The sequence below is a fragment of the Eurypyga helias genome, unplaced genomic scaffold (assembly GCF_000690775.1).
Source record: "Eurypyga helias isolate BGI_N326 unplaced genomic scaffold, ASM69077v1 scaffold27942, whole genome shotgun sequence".
Taxonomy (NCBI): domain Eukaryota; kingdom Metazoa; phylum Chordata; class Aves; order Eurypygiformes; family Eurypygidae; genus Eurypyga; species Eurypyga helias.
The window spans coordinates 1-20,538 of record NW_010238286.1 but is presented as its reverse complement, the minus strand read 5'-3'; the positions used below and the strand labels follow the sequence as shown (position 1 = coordinate 20,538).

At 43.3% G+C, this 20,538-nt stretch overlaps 2 protein-coding genes across 2 annotated transcripts; one reads left to right on the top strand and one right to left on the bottom strand.

Annotated features, from left to right (window-relative positions):
• Positions 1-2,436: 2,436 nt before the first annotated feature.
• Positions 2,437-11,681, top strand: DNAJA2 (DnaJ (Hsp40) homolog, subfamily A, member 2; the record flags this gene model as incomplete). The annotated part of the gene is given in 8 exon segments (XM_010147804.1): positions 2,437-2,496; positions 3,474-3,697; positions 5,131-5,211; positions 5,514-5,635; positions 7,223-7,419; positions 10,047-10,191; positions 10,325-10,452; positions 10,910-11,681. Coding segments are annotated over 8 exon segments (1,146 nt in total), but the record flags the coding sequence as incomplete, so codon positions are not given.
• Positions 11,682-13,637: 1,956 nt separating this feature from the next.
• Positions 13,638-20,388, bottom strand: LOC104505355 (borealin-2-like; the record flags this gene model as incomplete). The annotated part of the gene is made up of 10 exons (XM_010147803.1): positions 13,638-13,685; positions 14,447-14,533; positions 14,876-15,008; positions 16,136-16,193; positions 16,662-16,702; positions 17,269-17,336; positions 18,117-18,184; positions 18,842-18,902; positions 19,239-19,279; positions 20,260-20,388. Coding segments are annotated over 10 exons (734 nt in total), but the record flags the coding sequence as incomplete, so codon positions are not given.
• Between the last annotated feature and the right edge of the window lie 150 nt (positions 20,389-20,538).

Below are 20,538 nucleotides of genomic sequence, written 5' to 3'. Positions count from 1 at the left end.
GCCCCCGCAGCGCCGCGTCCCTCCCCCGCGGCGGAGCCGTATTCGCCGCCGGTGAAAGGCTTTTTGGGCGTAAAAAAAAATCGTGAAGGGACCGGTGTATTCTAACTGGTGCCATTGTCTGCCCCACGTGTAGGCCTTAGTAAGGTTTCGTTTTGCTCATGTGTTTGATCCCTCTCGGGCTGAAAGCGGCGAGGTAAGGTAAACAAAGAAGCGAGGTGAAAACTTGGAGTCAGGCCACCGGTATAACGATTCGCTACGTCCACTTCATTCTGTAGTGTATAAACCAATTTTTATTTTTAAAAAGACTTAATGACCATTTACATGTGAGGGAGGATAATTAACGAGGCAGTTTAGTAGCAGTGACCTGCTTCCGCTGATGGGTGGTGCTGGTATTAACAACTTGCGTTACCCATCATGCATGCGGTAGCCTAATTTGTGCAGGGATAGGCAATTGCAGTGTTGAAATAGTGTTAGAGGTGGAAGGCATGCGGTGAGAAGATAGTGCGGTATACTGAATGCAGTCAAGTAGAATATTTATTTTTTTCTTACTGAATTCTCTTCAAGTTGTCTGTGTCCTGTAGGAATGGAAAACTCGCACCAGCTTTCCACTCGGATAACCTGTGCTGCTCAGTATTAATTGCTACAGATTAGACTTACCATGGAGCGCAGCTTCCAATTGCCTGTAACAGCAAGTTCATCTGTATCGTACTGTCACTGACAGTTCACATGGATGCTTTATTAATCTGGTATTTTAACCTATGTAACAGTATGGGAAAGTGAAAACAAATAGGTGATAGCTTAGTCAAAGGGGGCTGAGAGAACAGGCTTCAACACTGATTAGTTAAATTAACTTTTATTGAAGTTAGAATATGGTGCCACTGTAGACGTTGATTCTGGATCAGTTTCAGGTTAGTGTTAGCTTCCTTTTGGGCCATGGGTAGTTTTAAAAATTGTTCTAAACTGGAATGCTGTTATCAGCAAAGACAAAAGTGTTCTCTCTTTTTAAAGATCACTATGCAAGCTCCTTTTTTCCTGATTAGATAATGTTATGTAAGTTTTTACTTTAGTGTTTTGTGTTATGTTTGGGGGTTGGGTTTTTTGTTTCTTTCCTTGGTTAGACTTCTTATGTGGGGAAGATCCATTATTATTACAGAATATGTAGGGGTTTGGAAGCTTATGCTTTGAAACTCATGGGCAATTTGTCCTATAAAACCTGTGATTTTTTTATCCTTTACGCTTATTGTGGTTTAGAATATTTGGCTTATAATATCAATTTTCTATTTTTTTTAATCAGTTAAATTAGTAAAGTTTATTTCTCAATTACATGCAGAAGTGGGGCATATTTCAAGATAATCAGGAAAAGGAAGTAACCGTGCAGATACAAAAAAAAAAAGCGGCTTACTTGTTCCAGTACAAAATGGAAAATTCTCATCCTGTAAAGCTCTCTTAACGTTGCGGAGCTGAAGAGCTACTTTAGATCCCCAGTCCTGCAGAAATAGAGCTTTCAAAAAAGCCATTCCAAGAACCAGTATTTTGTTTGCAGTTGCATCACACTAGCTTTTTTCTTTTTTTTTTTAAATATGTATAATTAAAAACCCCAACTGTATACCATCTAATTTATTAACGTCTGCCCCCTGGTTCTTACTGGGGGGTGTTGAGGTGGAGTGGGGAAGAGTGGAGGTCTTCACAGTCAAAAACTCAGATTGCAGGAAAAGTCTCTGCCTGCCCTGGTATTTGCACTGATCCTGTAAAGTATAAGGAAAGCAGATGGAGTGTTGCTGTGGAACAGGTGATGGTCCCAAGAATCGAAGTACCGGTCAAAAACACCATTCTGAAAGATCTCTTCTGGAGATTTGGCTGTACTGAGTACTCCCGCTGTCTTAGAACAACGACGTTCAATAAAAGCCACGAGCTGTATGTTGCTGCATGTGCAGTTCATATGCCTGGTTCAAAGTGAGGTGAAATCTTCCCTTCCTGATGGGTCAGGAAGAACCAGGTGATTATGGAGAGGATTGACTGGTGGGGTGGGATGAGGAGCGGAGGCAGCCATTTTGTTGTTAATGTGTTGCTGTGGTGAGGTGAAAGATAAATGGGTTGAAACTTAAATTGTCATATTGTAGGTTTTGAGCGGGTTCTGGAGAGTAAGTTATTTTAATGAAAGTCCAGTGTGATTCTTCCTGTAAGTTAATGAAGATGAGCAGGAAAACTCGTTGTAGCTATTGCATGCTGTAGCTGTGTTTAAATCCAAGTGTAGTTAATTGATGCACAGCAGTGTCAGATATTTTTATGTATCGTTTCAGTGTATGAGGGGTTTCAAAATACTCGTTTGCTCGCTTCGCTTTATTAGGATTTTCTTTCTTCCTGAAGGCACTAGAGTTTCTCAGAAAAGAACGGATTAATCAAACTTTAAACTAATTTTGTACCTCTTTGAACTAGGCGTACAGAAAGCTGGCCAAGGAATACCATCCTGATAAGAACCCGAATGCAGGGGACAAAGTAAGACTTTTTTTTTAACTCCTGAAGTTTGCTATTGAAATATTGAATATTTACTGTCGAAAAGATACTGTTGGCATCTAAGGGGGCTTGCTGTTACAAGTTGTTCAGAAATAACAACTCTGAGAGGGAGCCCTGTCTTGTCCACTTCCCAATCTTGAAATCTACCGGTGTACCTCATGGAAAAAATGCAGCAGTTGGCTGAGTCAAATTGGTTGAGAAGGTGATTCCGAGGGAAAAACTGCCACTTTTTATCTGCCGAGATGATGTCAGCTGGCATTGGCATGTACGTGAATACAAATACGTTGGCATGTGTTTGAAAAAGTCAGTTTTCCAGGTTTTTCCAACATGGAAAAATGTATGCATGGAGGTTCTTGAAACTGCTGCAACATAAAACAAATTACATATGTAGGAATGTTAAATTAGATTTGTTATGCTAACAGCAATTAAAACAAAAAAAGTCAATTAAGTTGACTCAGCTAATTCTGTAGCAGAACGGGAGTTCTGATGGTTGCTTGGTGGTGAGCAGCAATGACTGTGAAAAAGATACTAATTTGTCTTGAGGTCCAACACATTAATATGCATTTTACTAGGTTGCTGGGTTGGTCGTGTATTTAAGTGCCTAATGTATCGTGTAGTCTCGGCCATTAGCATGTAACAGGGATTTTCCTGCCTGTTGGCCGCTGCGGTACTGGGTACTTGGGGGTTTTCTTCCTTGGATGGTTTTTTGTTTGCTTTGTAACTGTCTTAAGCTAGGCCCAATAAAGAACAAAGTCAACAAAGTTTTGCAATAAAATGTCATTTTATGGTAAGAGGTAACACAGCTAAGCCCAAATCTGATTTAGAAGTTGTGCATATTAGCATGAGGGTGGGAAACTGTCTGCTGTGTACCTTCAGTTGGGTGTTCGTGCTGGGCAAGGAACAGTAAAATGCTCCTTTGAAGTTCTAAGTTACCATGCACTGTTTTGACTCTCTTCTAGTTCAAAGAAATAAGCTTTGCCTATGAAGTACTGTCAAATCCAGAGAAACGTGAGTTATATGATAGATATGGAGAACAGGGCCTTCGAGAAGGTAGCGGTGGAAGCAGTGGAATGGACGATATTTTCTCCCATATCTTTGGTGGTGGATTGTTCAATTTCATGGGTGGTCAGAGTAGAAGTCGTAATGGTAGAAGAAGAGGAGAAGATATGATGCATCCACTCAAGTGAGTATCTTGATACTGCAACTTGTTCTTTCAAGCTTTCCCAATCAGTTCTTGACTCTGCTAGTTTATGTTATGCTTTTCAGGTGAGATACTCTGCAGTCTGTGCCTCTGTTCCAGACCTGCATGTTGTGTGTAGCCCGGAAGGCAGTCATCTCAGCTACTTTTCATGATTGGTTAATCTTGCAGACCACCTAGTACTTTGCTTTGCACGGTTATTGGCCTGTATATGCTTTGTTAGCATTATTTTCCTTGTGTTTGCTCCTTAATTATGTTTGAAAGTTCTAATCTGAAAAAGCATTTAACAGCCAAGTACTACTTGAAAATTAGCTGGATTCTTAGGGAAGCAGAGGTACTAAGGCTCTGGAAAGACTTCAGTTGACTTGCATTCATAGTGTAATACCAGCTGGAACTCAAGTTAGACTGCATAATTGATAGAAAACAGTGTGAGGTGGGTTTGGGCTGTGTTTTGTGGGGTGTGGTGGTAGGTTTTTGTGCGTGGCCGTTTTTGTTGGTTTGGGTTTTTTTTTTTTTAAGCCTTGAGTATCACATCTGTGTGTTTTAGATCTCCGCTTGCAGTCTTGACTGGCTTCTGGCCTGCTGAGCAGGTCCTTTCTAAGTTCTTAACTTAAGCTGCATCTTTCCAGTGGTTGGCAAACTGCTTAGTAGCCTGTTTGCTTTCACATGCTTGCTTAGTTTAGTACCTAGTACTGCATGCTATATTATTAATTAGCCTTGGGTTTGTTATTTGTAAACGTTGATGCCAGGCAACCTTTTCTCAATACATTTGAGTTGAAACTCCATCCACTAACAAACCTTAGGAGAAACGCCCAACGTGTTCATAAATTTCTGTCAGAATATGAAGGCTACTGGAGTTTGATAGTGTATTGAAGAGCTTCTAAATGTTTTTGAAACGTGAACAGATCTAAAGAATTAAGTGGCCCTGGGGACATGCTAACCCCGGCCCACTAAACTATCTCGTGTGGAAAGCCGTAGTAAATATGCTGTATGTGTTCTTACGTATGCATGCTGTAAATATTGTCAGGACCGTCTAGAGAGGTTTGTTTCTCACCTGGTGGTAAAACTAAAAAAAAAAAAAAAAAAAATTGGACTATGACTATATAATAAAACCTAAAATGCTAGATTAGTTTGTTTCCTTTGAGAAACACAAGCAGTCCTATCTGGTTTCTTCTGATTAAATTACAGCCCTTCTCTGAAGCTATGGTCAGGATTACATGTTTATATTCCTGTGTGGAATAGGTTTTAATGACTCCTTGTGACAGCTAAAATGGTGCTTTAAAATCTAATTTTAATAGCGGATTTAGTGATTTTTATGAAGATATGTTTTTCTTTGATTTATCCTAGGCAAATATTTTAATTACATGGGTGAGGTAAGTTGTTAAAACCTTTCTCCTGGGTTATCATTTATTTTGTAGAGTCTCTTTAGAAGATCTGTACAATGGAAAGACAACTAAACTACAACTTAGCAAGAATGTCCTTTGTAGTGCATGTAATGGGTAAGTTTGTTTATATTTTTGACATCTCTGCTTGCTTTGTTGGCATATACTGTAATGAAGCATCATGTCAGATCTTTTTCAGTTTGACTTACTGGAGCCTTCTCTCGGGCTGTAAAATTGTTCAACTTGAATGATACTGTCGGTGGAACTGGAACTATGCAAGGGCTTTGTTTAGGGGGGAGGAGAGAACCTGATACGAATTGGCAGTGCAATTAGGCACGTTAACCTACCGATGTAGGGTTGTTTTTTGTGGTATGTTTCTGAAAAACTTACTTCTGTGCAACTGTTGCTTTCTATTCCAGGCAGGGAGGGAAGGCTGGAGCTGTGCAGAAATGTAATGCTTGCCGGGGTCGAGGTGTACGTATCATGATCAGACAGCTGGCTTAGCAGATGCAGTCTGTATGCTCTGACTGCAACGGAGAAGGTAGGCCAGGCTATCCTCTGTCACTAAATGCGTTTAGTTGGACTCAACCTCCTGGTTGAATCTCAGGGGGAACTTACCCAGGAGAGTTTTGCTCCCATTTAGGTAGTTGGGTCTCAACCTGATGTCAACATGGAGGAATCATTTTATTTGGAACAACAGCAAAATTACAGTGTTTAGTGTACTGAAAAGCAGCCTGGAAGCTTGAAGAGTAGGGATTGTTTGTTTTTAAAACCCACTTAGATGAAAATATTAGTTACTGCTGTTACTCTTGTGTTAAAGTAAAATCCAAGATTTTGGGGGTTTTAGCTGATTTGGGGGGTTTTAGCTTTTTGTCTTTTTGCAGTCTAATATCCAAGGACATATTTAGGTTAAAAATGGAAACCTGAAGTTGGATTTTAACTCTTTCAAATTAAGAAGATACCTTTTTCTGAATTGGATGTGTTTGAGGAGCAAATTCGGCACGTGATCTGCACTCCTTTTGGGATGTTCTGCAGTTTGCAGGGTAGTAACGTCACTGTGAGGATGATTTCACTCCTCAGGATACTCAGAATCACCAAGAATTGTCTTTGAACATCTTGATTTTACAGTTTACTTACCTAACCTACATACTCGGTAGTTTCTACTGCATCATAACGTTGTGCTTTGTTTCGCAGGAGGGTGGTTTAAGCTGGCAAGTTTAATGTCTCAAGCCAAGTGCATCTGCTTGTGGCAGCTAGAGCAGTCCTGGACAAGTACAGTGCACACAAATTGTGCAGGGCATGTGGCCTAGTATTTCTGTTACTCTGTACAAAGACAACAGCTTACCTGAAAAGTAAAGATCAGGTAGAACAAGAATTTAAGCTGTCTTGGATAGTCATCCTTCGGTTTGCTGGAAAACGTACTTGCCTGGCTAGAGGTGATGGATGATTTGCAAAACTGTTCAGTTTCAGAGGATAAAAGGGAAATCCCTTACGTGTCAGGAAATGTCAGATCCTTCCTGTGGGGAGAACCTACATACTGCTCTTGCATGCAACTGTGACTTGACCAGCTGTCTTCCCCACGTTTTGTGTGCAAGACGCTAGTTCTGCTGGCTGCATTTACCTCGTGCTTTGTGGTGATGGTGGTGTGCAAAACGTAGCTGTCGGTGAACGGAGCCCAGTAATCCTGTAGTCACTGCTGGTAACAGCAGTGGAACTAAGCTTCCTAAATTCAGTGAAATAGTTAGAAAATCATATTCTGACTTGTACGGGGGAGGGGGAGACGCTTCCGTTTGGGTTTAGCTTCATCTTACAACTGTCATCTCTTAAAACTGTCATTCTCCAGCATAATAAAGAATGGAAAAGTGCTTTTGTTGAGTGGTAAGGCTCCTGGAGTCAAACAAAGACTTAAGGAACACTAGAAGCTGTAGACAAAAGTCTTGTTTTGCATTCCACATCTGCCAGCTAGGGTAAATTGGGCCTGGATTTCCCCTTGTGAGGAATTCATAAAGCAACGTCTAAATCACTAGTTGTGTTGCGTGTATTCTTCAGCCTACTTCAACACAGTTTTTCTTCAGAATCAAATGCAGTTATGAGGAAGTCTCTGAACTCAAAATGTGTCTTTCTTTAGGTGAAGTAATTAATGAAAAAGACCGCTGTAAAAAATGTGAAGGGAAGAAGGTGATCAAAGAGGTAAAAATACTTGAAGTCCATGTAGACAAAGGCATGAAACATGGGCAACGAATTACATTCAGTGGAGAAGCAGATCAGGCTCCAGGCATGGAACCGGGAGATATTGTCCTCTTACTCCAAGAAAAGGAGAATGAGGTAATGCTTTTGAGTTTATACTTCAAATGCCTTTTATCCTAGTCTTTAATATTTAAGCGATATAGACGGCTGTTTGTTTTAAAGTCATTCATATAGTTGCAGCTCTGGGAGAGATGGTGAATAGCTTTAATAGATTTATAGCAAATAATATGGCTTTCCTGGTGAGCCAGAAAAACCTCGGCAAGTCTGTAGCCAGAGGACACACAGGTTCTGTTGCTTCCTAACGCTAATAAGAGGTAATGGCTTTCTCCGGTAAGCTCAGGCTGACTTGTATACAGTGGACACAGTGAAGAGTCACTCAGGGTGTTAACTTGTCTGCTTCGCTTGTGACACTAACAAAATGCTACGTATTGCTTTTTTTACGATGTCTTGTGACATGTCAGGCAAGTCCTATTTCAGTCTGCGGGTGGTGCTTTCTGTCTCTGCTGCTGTGGCAGTGTAACAGAATGCTGATGTTACTGTCTCGCTTAGCAAAACAAACGCTATTTTATAACGGTCTGAGGCTTATGCTTACTGTATTCTGGGGTATATACACTGCATTTTTGAGGTGGATTTTGCGATTTATATTCTTCTGTGTTAAAACTCCCTTAGGGCAGAGTTGAGGTGACTGCTGCTTTTTTGGAATGCTCCCACGTAGAAAGGCCAGGTATTACCATGGTGAAACAAGAAACAGTTTGTTACGCTCTGGAAAAGGTGTTGCATGGAAGGAGGGGAGGTTCTGTTGTCACACGAAGAATAGCACTGGGTACAAATTTAAATTCCAGTAACATATTAAGGATATAATGTTGGTTATCTGAAAATAAGGCGCTTGATAAGCTTTTCAGAGCCGTGTCAAGAACCGCTGACTTCTCAACCAGTTTTGCATAGCTCTTTACACGTTCTTCCGTAATACTGGTTGAAACGTGACATCACAATTTATTTTTGACTATGTTAAGGGAGAACCAGTCTGTAAGCATACAGAACAGTCAGATGTGCATGACAGCATCAAATTCCAGATGGTGGATGCCGCTTCTGTCTTACTCTTCTAACAAAGTACATCTAGTTTTACAGTATTAACATTCTGAAGAATATTCGACCTTGTGTCCTAGTGAGTAAAATTAGACTGACTTTTAATCAAGCTTTTAGTGTTCTTAAAATTTCCCTCGAGCTGGGAGTCCTGGTTGTGCCAGTGGATAAAGCTGATGTTTACTCTGAAGAATTCTGAGTGATATGGCTTGAAGATCCCCTGTGACAGCTGTGGGCTAATTGATCACAGCCCTGCTGTAGATCAAGTTAGCTGAAGCAGATTGCATGATGACTAGTTAAATGATGAGAAACTGTATTGGGTTTGCGTGGCAAGGTTTTGGTAGCGGTGTGGTAGAAGCCTCCCCTGTGTCTGACAGAGCCAACGCCAGCCGGCTCCAAAACAGACCTGGCACCAGCTGAGCCAGTGGCAGTCGTAGTGCCTCTGTGATGACGTTAAAGAAAGGTGGCGTGGGAGAAAGCACAAGAGGGTAGGTCTTTGCAGACAGACAGAGAGAGCACAAGATGTGGGAGATGCAACTCTGCAAACACCAAGGCCTGTGAAGGAGGGGAGGAGGTGCTCTAGGTGCTGGAGCAGAGATTCCCTGGCAGCTCATGGTGAGGCCGGCTGTGCCCTGCAGCCATGGAGGGTCACGTGTCAGCAGAGACCCACCTGCAGCCTGGGCAGGACCCCACACCAGAGCAGGGGGATGTCCGAAGGAGGCTGTGACCCTGTGGGCAGCCCAGGCTGGAGCAGGCTCCTGGCAGGAGCTGTGGCCCTATGGAGAGAGGAGCCCAGGCTGGAGGAGGTTTGCTGGCAGGAATTGTGACCCCATGGAGACCCATATTGTAGCAGACTGCTCCTGAAGGATGGCGCCCTGTGGGAGGGACCCACACCGGAGCAGTTTATTAAGGAGCCTGTGGGAAGGACTCACACTGGAAGAGTTCATGGACAACTGTCTCCCATGGGAGAGACCCCATGCTGGAACAAAGGAAAAGTGTGAACTCTTCCTGGAGTGGCAGAGGCAATGTGTTGTCCTCATTCCCCATCTCCCTGTGTCGGGGGTGAGGAGGTAAAGAAAAGCAGGAGTGAATTTGAGCCCAAAAAGAAGGGGAAGGTGTGTTAAGATCTGGGTTTAGTTCTCTTTTCACTCTGATTTTGATTGGTAATTGTTTGCCCATGAGGTAATTGCTCGGTGATCTCTCCCTGCTCTTACCTTGAGCCATGAGCCTGTCACCGTATTTCCTCTCCCCTGCCCAGCTGAGGAGGGGAGTGAGAGGGGCCTTGTGGGCACCTGCCCTCCAGCCAGGGTCAACCAACCACAGAAAAACATGGGGGTTTTGTACTCCAGTGGAGGGGAAGTAGTGTCAGACTGTCACTAGTTGTTATTTGTACGTTGCTTGTGTAGAAGATTTGGGTGTAAGAGAGAACGGCGGCTATGCAGGCCTTGTTCAGTCTGAGCCTTGCATCACAGCATGCAGTGTGCTTTGCCTTACCTCGGGTGACCCTCTCATCAGGCACAAACCTTCCAAGCACATTAAGCAATTGGAATTAACAGAATCGAATTAACTTTGTACAAAGGCGGCTGCTCTGACACGGACTGTCTCCTGGGTTTGTTTTTCAGGTGTTCCAGCGGGATGGCAATGACTTGCACATGACGCACAAGATTGGACTGGTTGAAGCACTGTGTGGGTTTCAGTTCACATTTAAGCACCTTGATGGACGTCAAATTGTGGTGAAATATCCTCCTGGAAAAGTAATTGAACCAGGTAAGGCTGACCTGGTAAGGACCCCTTTGCACTATCCTTTTGTGATTCTTGGACACTTAATCCCGTTCTAGGCTGGAGAAAGGAGAGCTGAGTTGAAGTAGCACTCTCCAGCTTACTTCTCTTCAAATTGCAGGTTGTGTTCGCGTAGTCAGAGGCGAAGGAATGCCCCAGTATCGCAACCCTTTTGAGAAGGGGGATCTTTACATTAAATTTGATGTTCAATTTCCTGAAAATAACTGGATTAGCCCAGAAAAGCTTTCAGTAAGTAGTTTTTCAAGCATAAACGTGGTCTGTCTTGAGAGTGTATGCGAAGAGTGCGTGCGCTGTCCCTCACGTACTTGTTTTCAGTGCTTATGTTTGGATGAAAGTGTGACTGTTCTCTTAACTTTATGGTCAACACGTAACTTGAAAATACCCGTTGGAGCATGAACTTACGGAACCTGTGTTTGAGCTGTGCAGATGAGGGTGGGAGGAAGAATGGTCCTGCTGCTGTGTGATAAGCTCCGAGTGCAACTGTATTTACCGATTGCACTCTGGGTTCTTACGTGGAGCTGTTGGGGGCATCTTCCCGTTCACACAAGTACTTCAGCTACTTTTAAATGGGTTAATGTCAGCTTAGTCTAAACCCAACCTGCTCGGAGTCTAGTAGTGGTGGGGAACTGGTCGCTTCATGTAGCAGTTGTAGATGCAACACTGAATCCTTCTTTTTTTGGGGCAGGAACTTGAAGATCTTCTGCCAGCTAGACCAGAATTTCCCAATGTAATTGGTGATGCGGAAGAGGTAGATCTTCAGGAATTCGATACCACTCGTGGTTCAGGTGGTGGCCAGAGACGTGAAGCTTATAACGATAGTTCTGATGAAGAAAGCAGCCATCATGGACCTGGGGTACAGTGTGCCCATCAGTAAATGTTTGTCTAAAAAGTTGCACAAGGATTTTCTTTCAAATTTTGCCTGACTTGTTTTCAACAATCCAGCTGGATTGTATAAATAATCCAGATGAACCAATGGACATCTATTGCTGTATGTGTAACTTTTAAATTGGTCTATAGTATCTACAGAGTGTAATTTAAACTAACCACAAGCTTACATCTTCATTTTGACTGTGTAGCAGAATAAAGCACTTGAAAGGAAGACGAGACTCCTTTTCACATGGGTTTTAAGTTTGTCCTTGTATCTGTGCTTGATTTTTACCAGTTTTGTGTAGGTTTTAAGTTTCATGTTTTAAATTCAAATTCGACATTGTAAAGTTTGTGTACAATTTGTCCTGAGGCTTGGTATTTGGCTGCACCTGCATAAACTGCTACAAGTAGAATAAAGAATTTCATAGCCTGTATCTATCATCTAGATGCATGGTAAATGGGCTTTGCACATAATGGGTTTAGAGCTGACTGGGAACAATGGAAGACTAAATTAGAAGTGGTTGTAAGTTTTTTCTACCATCTTGTGAACGGTTTCTGAAACTAAATAAAAGCAGTTGGTGTATAATATATTTCTTTGGCCTTGTAACTCTTGCTTTTCCAGTGGCTGTAGCTGTTCTGTGTAAGAGGTGGCTCTGTACGTGGTCAACGCTTTATAAACGGGGAGGCTGAGGCTGCAGTTTGGCAGCCACCATGTGCCATGTACAAGGGTCCTGAAACCTTCTCCATTAAGATGATTAAATCCCAAAGTCATGGCATCTTTCTCTCAGCCTCTGAATCCAATTCAAGGCCAGATTCAGCCAGACTTCCTAGAGAAACGTTCCCAGTTTTAAAGTGCCTTTGTGCCAATGAACACTAGGCCTGGCACCTTGTGCTTGCATTAACATAGTTTATAGGAAGATTGAGATTAGTAGTCAAAAAATTTACTGGAGAAGTAACAAAACCATCTACATTAACTGTTTCCAGGTAGCTTGCCCTTCCTGTTTTAAGATATCAAGTTCTCCAGCTTCAGTTTTCTATTTTTGCCAGCTAAAAGCATGTAAAAGAACCACAACAAAGCAAAAATATGACCTTAATGTACCTGATCATTATGTATCTGAGCATCTTCCTACAGTGTTCGGGGAGTGTGCATGAACTCATTGGTGAGCTGCCTCTGCAGCGAGGTTTCCCTCCCTGCTCAAGTCTGGAAGTTGAGAGATGCCTCTCTTTCTCTGCAAATCTGCAGCATGGTTTGTTTAATTCTTGCTCAGCGAGTTGCAGTTTAGCCGTGAGGCTGGGGGGACAAACTCCATGGGTTGCCATGTGCTTGGGTAGGCCGTGGCAGCTGCGTGTTGCTCCACATCCTTGTTACAGACTCCACAACTGAAGCATGAGCATGGGTGACTTCTGCTGTGGCGTTCCCATCTGGGGCATCTCTGTCATTTACTGAAACTTGGGGGTGTGGTTCGAGAAGCCATGGGTATGTACTGGTCCTTTCTCCGCATTCTCTCTTTCCAGCAAGTCATTCACCTTCAACTGCAAAGCTTAAACACTTAAGACACATGTCTTCGGCTTGTAAGCAGGATTTACCTCCAGAAAACAGGGTTCTACTCTACACTTACTTTCCAATTGTTCTTTGGGGAGGGATCTGTAGTGTGAGTTAGTCTAGTTCTCAGTCCTGAGACTCTGTTAACTTAGTCTCCTGTCCACAGCATCTTCAAACGCATGGTGACTTCTTGTTACCCTTCTTACCTGTACCTCCTGCTCTGCTAAGGGTAGCCCTTCAGCTGAAATCACTGCTGGCAGAGTAAGAGCATCCTCCAGTTCTGAAAAATCCAAGAGCACCCCCAGCAGAGTGGCTGCTGGACTGGCATCTCTACCCAGAAAGATGTTACAAACCTTTACAAGTTACTCAAAAGTATGTAAGTACTAGAAAAACTGGGCTGACACCACCACCTGGAGTAAGTCTGGGTAACCACCTGACATCCTGCACAGTACTGTCACGTCACATCACAGGGCTGGGAGTGTGTCGGATCATACAGCTACCACACGACACATCAGATGCCTTAAAACGCTATGCAAGAACATGGAAACTTGCACTTCAGCTTAATTCCAGAGTTGGGGTCAAGGAGATTGATACTGGGAAGACCAAACTTGAGTAGTAAACCCATGCTGCATTCTGCTTGTGACATGCATGGGAGAATGACCTGAAAGAGCTCCAGGCTTCATTACGTCAAAAAAACACTGTCCTGTTTAGAGTAGCACAGTTAAACTTTATTTCCTACATACAACCTATTGTTCATTTTACTGTGAACAGAGATTAGCTGTTAACTAAGCCTTTTTAAAAAAAGAAGTTAAAAAAGTAGAATTACTTCCTACTATTTCCTTTCTATTATTACCTACTCTCGTATGCTGCACAGGTAACGGGCAGCTTTATATAAAAACCATTTCCTACGAAGCGTACAGCTCAGGACATGATAGACATTCCCCAAACACCTCAGAGGCAGCAAGAGCTGTCACAAATACTCCATAGTTGCAGGACCGTTCCATTAACTCTTTTTAGCTGATGCCTTTCCACACAGTAGAGTCAGCTCGCTCTAAGGAGGGAAAAACAATCTGTTTAGTTCAAGCTACCCAACAGAACACGGAAGAGAAGTCACTATTGCTGAAGCCAGCACTCCCTCATTCCCTGCCTACAGAGGCGGGTCCGTGTTACAAAACCCAAGAGAGCTTCCAGACCTTTGGCTTAACTCGTGTAGCTGCATTCACATCTAAATGCCTGCGAGACTGTAAGCTGTGTCTCTTGGGTCTGGACAGATTTCTAGTGCTGTACGTGACTCCATCCAAAAGCCCAGCTACCCTCACCTTCAGGAGTCAGGCACCACGTCCTAGAAAGTGGTGTTCAACTCCATTCTGCTGCAAAACAATGTGCTTCCCTGAATCAAAGGTAAGGCAGTTCCTCTTCAGTTGCAGCAGATAACGAAGAGGAGTAACAAGAATCAGAACTTAGCCACAGCTTTATAAGCCTTTGTGAAGGAGATGGAGAACGGCAGTTTGCTGACAGGGCAGGGATGCCACCAGAGCAGTCCAGAAGGGTCTGTGCTTCTGCTGTCCCCCAGGCAATTGCCAAAATGCACACGCTTACCTAAGTGCGTTTACACATCACCTGTGTGCAGCAATTCTCCCCTCCCTGGTCCTCCCTTGCCCTGGTCCTCACCCCAGTTTACGCCAACCAGTTCAGGTTTGACCCCGGAAGAGCTAAAGCACTAAGGACTTGCATTCACGAGAGTTACCTCGTGTGAAAACCCGAGACGGGGTGTCTGAATATGCACACCTAAGCTTGCTACTTGAAGCTTACCACCAAGTTATGAATATGCTGTACTGTGTCTTGATTCAGGAGTTGCACATCAATGTTATGGAGGTCTCCACCAGCCGTACAGAGCGTCTAAACGTGAAGAGAAACCGTTTCAGGACAAAAAAGGCCTATTCTGACAGTTTTTACTTGCGTGGCCAGCTTTTCTGGAAGTCATGTGCTTCCCTGCCACACTGCAAAGCTTCAGTAACCACTTTTCCTTTTGTTTAGGAGCAATTAATTTAGGGATAGCAAGACCTACCACTATCGGACTGCTGACAGTTAATCAACTACTGTAAGATGATGCAACCTGGTCTAGTGGAAGGTGTCCCTGCCCATGGCAGGGGGGGTGGAACTGGATGATCTTTGGGGTCCCTTCCAACCCTAACCATTCTATGATTCTATGAAAATGTATTTTTAAAAAAGGTTAGGTACCTGTCCGTCAGCCAGGGGAATGTTTACAAACGGAACGGTTTTGTCTTGGGGCACCGACTGCCGCCTCAGTAGCATGCCTTGAACTCTTCCACTGGCAGGTACCGTTCCCGAGACACTCTGATGTAGCCCAGCCCTGGAATACAGTCAAAGTGTTACTCTGAGGTTAACTTCCAGCGCCCTGCCGGAAATGTCCAAGCATGAAGCAAGTGTGAGCAGTAGCAGACATACCTAATAGGAAGGCAGTCATGTTTAAAGGTTTCCAGTTCTGCCCCAAAGCTACAGGAAATCCAACCATGAGCAGCATCTACCGGTGCCACCAGGTAACATTTTATGACCCGGAAACACTGCAGTAACCTTCTGTGCCACAAGCCAGTGAGCAAGCTGAGGTTTGGAGCACTCAGCAACAAGAATATCCACTCTCCGATATCAACAGCGAATGCTTATGGTTTTGGAAAGACGAGACTTCTTGCCTCAGGGCTTAAGATGTGTGCTGATGTGTCTGCTACACAGGGAGGTCTCAAGAAATACCAAGGCTGATCCCTCTCTGAGGTACAGGGCATGCCCTTGCCATGCAGAACTCCTAAGCTTCTTTCATGATACAATTGTTCCACTTCAAAAACATGAAGATTTGGGTATCTTCTGCCTGGAAACAAGCCTCTGAAATTTATAGCAGGCCAAGGTGAAACTAAGTCACTTTCCAGTTTCCTGACCCACTTAAGTTACCAAGTTTTTCACCCCCTCACTTCAGCTGGCAACTTCTGCCAAAACCAAACTGTCGTGTATGCAGTATGATAGTAACTGAAAACCTCAACTCTTCCGTGTGCAAAGAACTGATTGTCCATTTACTTGGTGGGGGTTCTGGGAGGCTTGGTTTATCTGTGTTGGTTTTAAAACACAGCAGCATAGTGACATTTTCATCAGGCTTGGGCTCTGAGAATGAGTTTCAGCTGTAAATGATACCTTTAAGTAACAGTGGCTGGGTGAAGAATTTATACTGTGAGTCTGGGGGTGGTTTGCTGTGGTTTTTTTGAATAACTAGCTTAGTTATGACATCGAATTCTGTACCGCCCTGAGAACGTGTTAAGACCCACAACCAAAGCAGGAGCTGTGGCTGGTTCACACCAGATGTAGCGGCAGATCATGAAGATCTATTAAATCTAGATTGATAATGGTTAATATCTAGGTTGATATTAATGTAGATATATAGTGTCTTGGTATTTAACAAAAATATTTATTAAGAACAAGCTGGAAAACCCTTACCTTTTAGATACCTTTGGCGTGGCTTTCAAATTCGTGGCACTGCAATCAGAAGCAAGAGGGGAATGAAAGGATAATTTATGTTAGGTAAACAGGCTGCCATACTCGAGTTAGGTGTAATTATGGGAGCATCTCCAGTTTTCTATTCTGAGTGTACAAAAGGTTTATTGGGAAGTTATTTTTTAGCTGGAATTACTTTTCCTACTTTTCTTCTCAGGATTTGTCCTGTGTGGTTGACCTGAACCCAGAGAAAAGTTTTTTCCAGTTTTGGATTTTAACTCTGCTCACAGAAATACTGATGACAGAAGTTTACCTCACCCTTTCCTCATCTCCCTTTCCCACACACATTTCAGACACATTGTAAGGGCATGTGTTTTTGGCCCAGTATTAGTGTCCTTGAATAAAAGCAACCTTCAAGGACTGAAAGGTTCAACTTACCCAGGCAAAGCAGCCTTCTCTGGTTTGATTTTGTTGAGCCAAAAATTCCATAATGCCAATGCAGCCAAGTAATTAAACATGGTCAGGATGGTTTTTGATCTTTCAGGCACACTGCACACCGACACAACACTTCTCTGAAGACAGTCTGAATGTATGGAAACACGTGCCACTGGGTACAAGCACGCACGCTGGGGCCGTGGGTGTAGCGTGACCTTCCCAAAGTCTTCATGCAGATATCCACCCATTTTGTGATTCACCAGATCTTACAGCGAGACCCGGATTTAGTCCATCATGACCTCAAGTAGCTCTGAGAGGCTTTTACAAGCATTTATTTCCCTGCTGCTGACACCTCCCTTGCAGCTATGTATGAGGGCAGAATGATTACAGAACAATTCATTTGTTCTAACAGATCAAGGACGTTTCCCTCGCACATTCTCGTCCATTAAGCATTGTTTGGTCATCTACCCTGACTGTACAGGCTCAGAGCCGCACACCATTCAGCGCGTGGGAGATACAACTACATTCCTTCCACAGCCAGAGGTGCTTTTGCGTTCAGGGGTCGCATCGCTACATTGCATCTGGTTCAGGTTATGGAAGACATCTTTATCAGATGCATTCCTAAGGGCCTCAAATCTCAGCAAAGAGTTCGTTCAGCATGCACAATTCAGTTACGTAAGCTAGCCAAGACCGGTCCTTACCTAGAAATAGGGTTCAGTTTGCTATTTAAACCAGAGGCCAATGAAACCAACGACTTGGTTTTGGAAACCTGAAAATGTACATGTAAGACTGCAGTTAAAAAGTAGCATTTTAAGGCAAAACGAGAGCTTTTTCCAGGGAACAGTACTGTAAGAATTCCCTGCTGAAAGAACAGTTAAGCCCCATAGTGCTGCCTTTTATACGGTTCTACATAAAACAGCAAATAAGCATTCCAAAACAAGAGCTTCATCATGCCAAAATGTATTTGTTCATACTGAAGCGCTGCACAAGCAACCACCTTTCTAATGTACACCCTTCCAACATGTAAGCCCTCTTACAACTAATGCCTGTCACTGCACATAACATTTTTCTCTCTGCTGTCTTCTTGCCAGAAACTTCAGTGTCCGGCTGGGGCACTGCACTGCACAGACGGACACGGGTGGCAGGATTAACACACTTGTGCTGTTTGGTTTAGAGATCAAGGTGGACAAGGGTGCACAAGGCACTCAAATACAGAAAAGCATGTATTGAAACTTCTTTAAAAAAAAAAACCACAACACTTCACATTTTAACAAAAGAAATGGTTATTGGCCAGTCAAGAGGGGAGGACTGTGCTAGCATCTGCAAGTCTGTGCGAGTGAGTTACCAGAGGTGCACATGCCATAGTTCATTATGAAATTCATTTACTATACAGTTTAGCCTTGCTTAATTTGAAGTGCATTTAAATTGAAACAACTGATTTTTCAAACAAACGTCAGGGCACTGGCCTGCCCAGTCATCGATCTGGCAGGGTTCATGGCAGGTCAGACACAAATAAAACCCCTACGTTGTTTGTTCAGAATAAACTTACTTTTTTAGATATTTTCTTCGCAGAAATATGCCTGGCATCTTCATATTCCACAATTGTTGTTACCTTAACTAGAAATACATTAAGAAGAGGAATGTAAAAATCAAAGAGCACGAAACACCACCTCAGACAGGTTTGAGGGCCGTGTACCCACCGACAGCGGCGTACCAGTTCTGCTAGCCGACGGGCATTTGCCTGGGACAGAGTTCAAAGCCAACTATGTGTGTTTGTCACAGACACTGTGACACACAGGACGGTTAAAAGACACTACATAACCCTTCAACCCCCAGGCAAAACAGAACTCTATTTCAGGGGTAGTGTCCTTCTTGCTGCATATTCTGGAGACCAAGAGAAACGATATTTTCCTTAAAAACCTCAGTGGGCAGGAGGTCAAAGGGGAACCTAGGAGAAAACAGGGGTGACTTTCCCAGCTCTTCTGCTATACTGTAAGGCACTAACAAGTCACTTAAATCTGTCTCTTTTCATCATTTTTAGTGATAAATCCAAAGGGCAGAATCTCCTATTGCATGTTCTGAAGTGCCTCAACAATAGCATAGCTCATGATCCTCCCCACTGAATGCTGGGGGCCTCTACGTTACACTTCCAGTTACACACTTTTCCCTTTTGTATCCTTCAGCCTTAACATTCACTTCACAAATGCTCGGTTCACACCGATGAAAAAAACTCAAAAATTAAGAACCAAGCTATATATCAATGGGTTGACTTGCCTTTTTTGCTATTGGTCCTCACCAGTTTTGGATTTGGTATGTCTTCTAGAGAGCAGTCAGTCTAAAAAACGTTGATCCAACAAGTAAAAGTCAACAGATTTTGCCCAATAAATGTGTATTATCCTACAAAGAGCAGTGAACTAAAAGGGCATAAATGAAAGTGACAGAAGTGGGATTGGCTACACATGAGTTTATTTTTTCAGAAACATCTGGATTTCTGCCTGCAGATGACCCTAAAGCTTTAGGTAATGTTCATAACTGCACCATGGCTGGCTGTCTAGCCTCTTCATATCATCTTCTAATTACACAGCCAAACAAATTAGTCTGACATATTTCCAGCAGGGAGAGAAGACTTCTATTCCATAAGCTGTGATAAAATTTGAAAACACAGACTTACCACTGCAGCAGCAAGAGCCACTTCCTCCCTTCCTTGCAAATCTGTGATTCAAGAAAGCATAACTTGTTTATATACTATTACTTGTATAATTATTATCTTCAGGTTCTTATCTTACGAGCTATGAAGCTGAACAAGTAATTCAGGATTACAGTTGTTTAGTTAACCTTAGCTGGCATATACATTGCATTTGAACAAGATTCAAATCTTACAGGACAGTCACTCATTCAAAACAACAATGAAATCTTAGGTCGTTGCAGTATGTTTAATCTTTGAAAGGGTACTAAGTGCAGTCATGCAGGATATAACCTGAATTTGAAGAAGAAAGCTCCCACACACACTGTGTTACTGAAAGCTAATGCTTTTAGGCAGAAGTTTTCAAGTCAGACACAGAAATATATTCTCAGCAAAGGGTTACAGTAAACTAAAGTTCAAGAGTCTTAAGTTTGATCTCTGTGTGGCCCCTGCAATTTCCAGTTGCCAGGTAGATTCCAAACACAGTTCTCACCACAGTATACGCGTAACGCTGACTGTACACCACAGCTTAAACTGCTGCATAAAACGTGAGGTTAGAATTAAACCTGTTCACTCATCATCGCAGGTAAACGACTGGATGAGAAAGGGTCAGTAGTAGACAACTCCACATTAGCAGAAGGACAAGATAATCTCTGCGGCTAGGATGAACAGATTCGGATGGAAACAGGTGCTTAAGAAATACTTGTCATGATTTCTTGTCTATTCAGCCTTTAAATAAGATGACTTAAAATCACACATAAAAGAGGCCTCCAGACTCTTCACGATGTTGCCTACTAACTCCATACCCCGTGTTACACAGCTCAGCCTACTTGAACACGAGTGCTTGCTGAGCGTCCGCAGTGTAGCACCACTGCCTATTAGCCTCAGGCACTCAGCAGACAAAGCAAACTTCCCCACAGAAGTCCCCAGGCTGACGGGTTTTCTCACACCCGTCATGGGCGCCTCACGCCGCGACGCATCCCTCGCGCCCACCCGACTACACGCTTACCGAGCAGGTCTTTTCTTCTAATCTTCTTGATGGCAGCCGGCATCTTCAGCAGCTCCACGGTGAACGCCTTCTCAGCCGTCTGCAAGAGCGAATCGAGGCCTTTCCTCATTTCCTGGATATGTTCCTTGGCTTTAAAACAGAACAGGCTGTCATCGCCATGCGCGTCACACCTTCCCAAACACACGCACGGGCAGGCCGCACGCGGCAAACTGAAGCGATGCTTTATACAGGGTAGCCCGACCCGGGGGTCAGAGCGCCTCCAAGTCGTCATCAGCGACT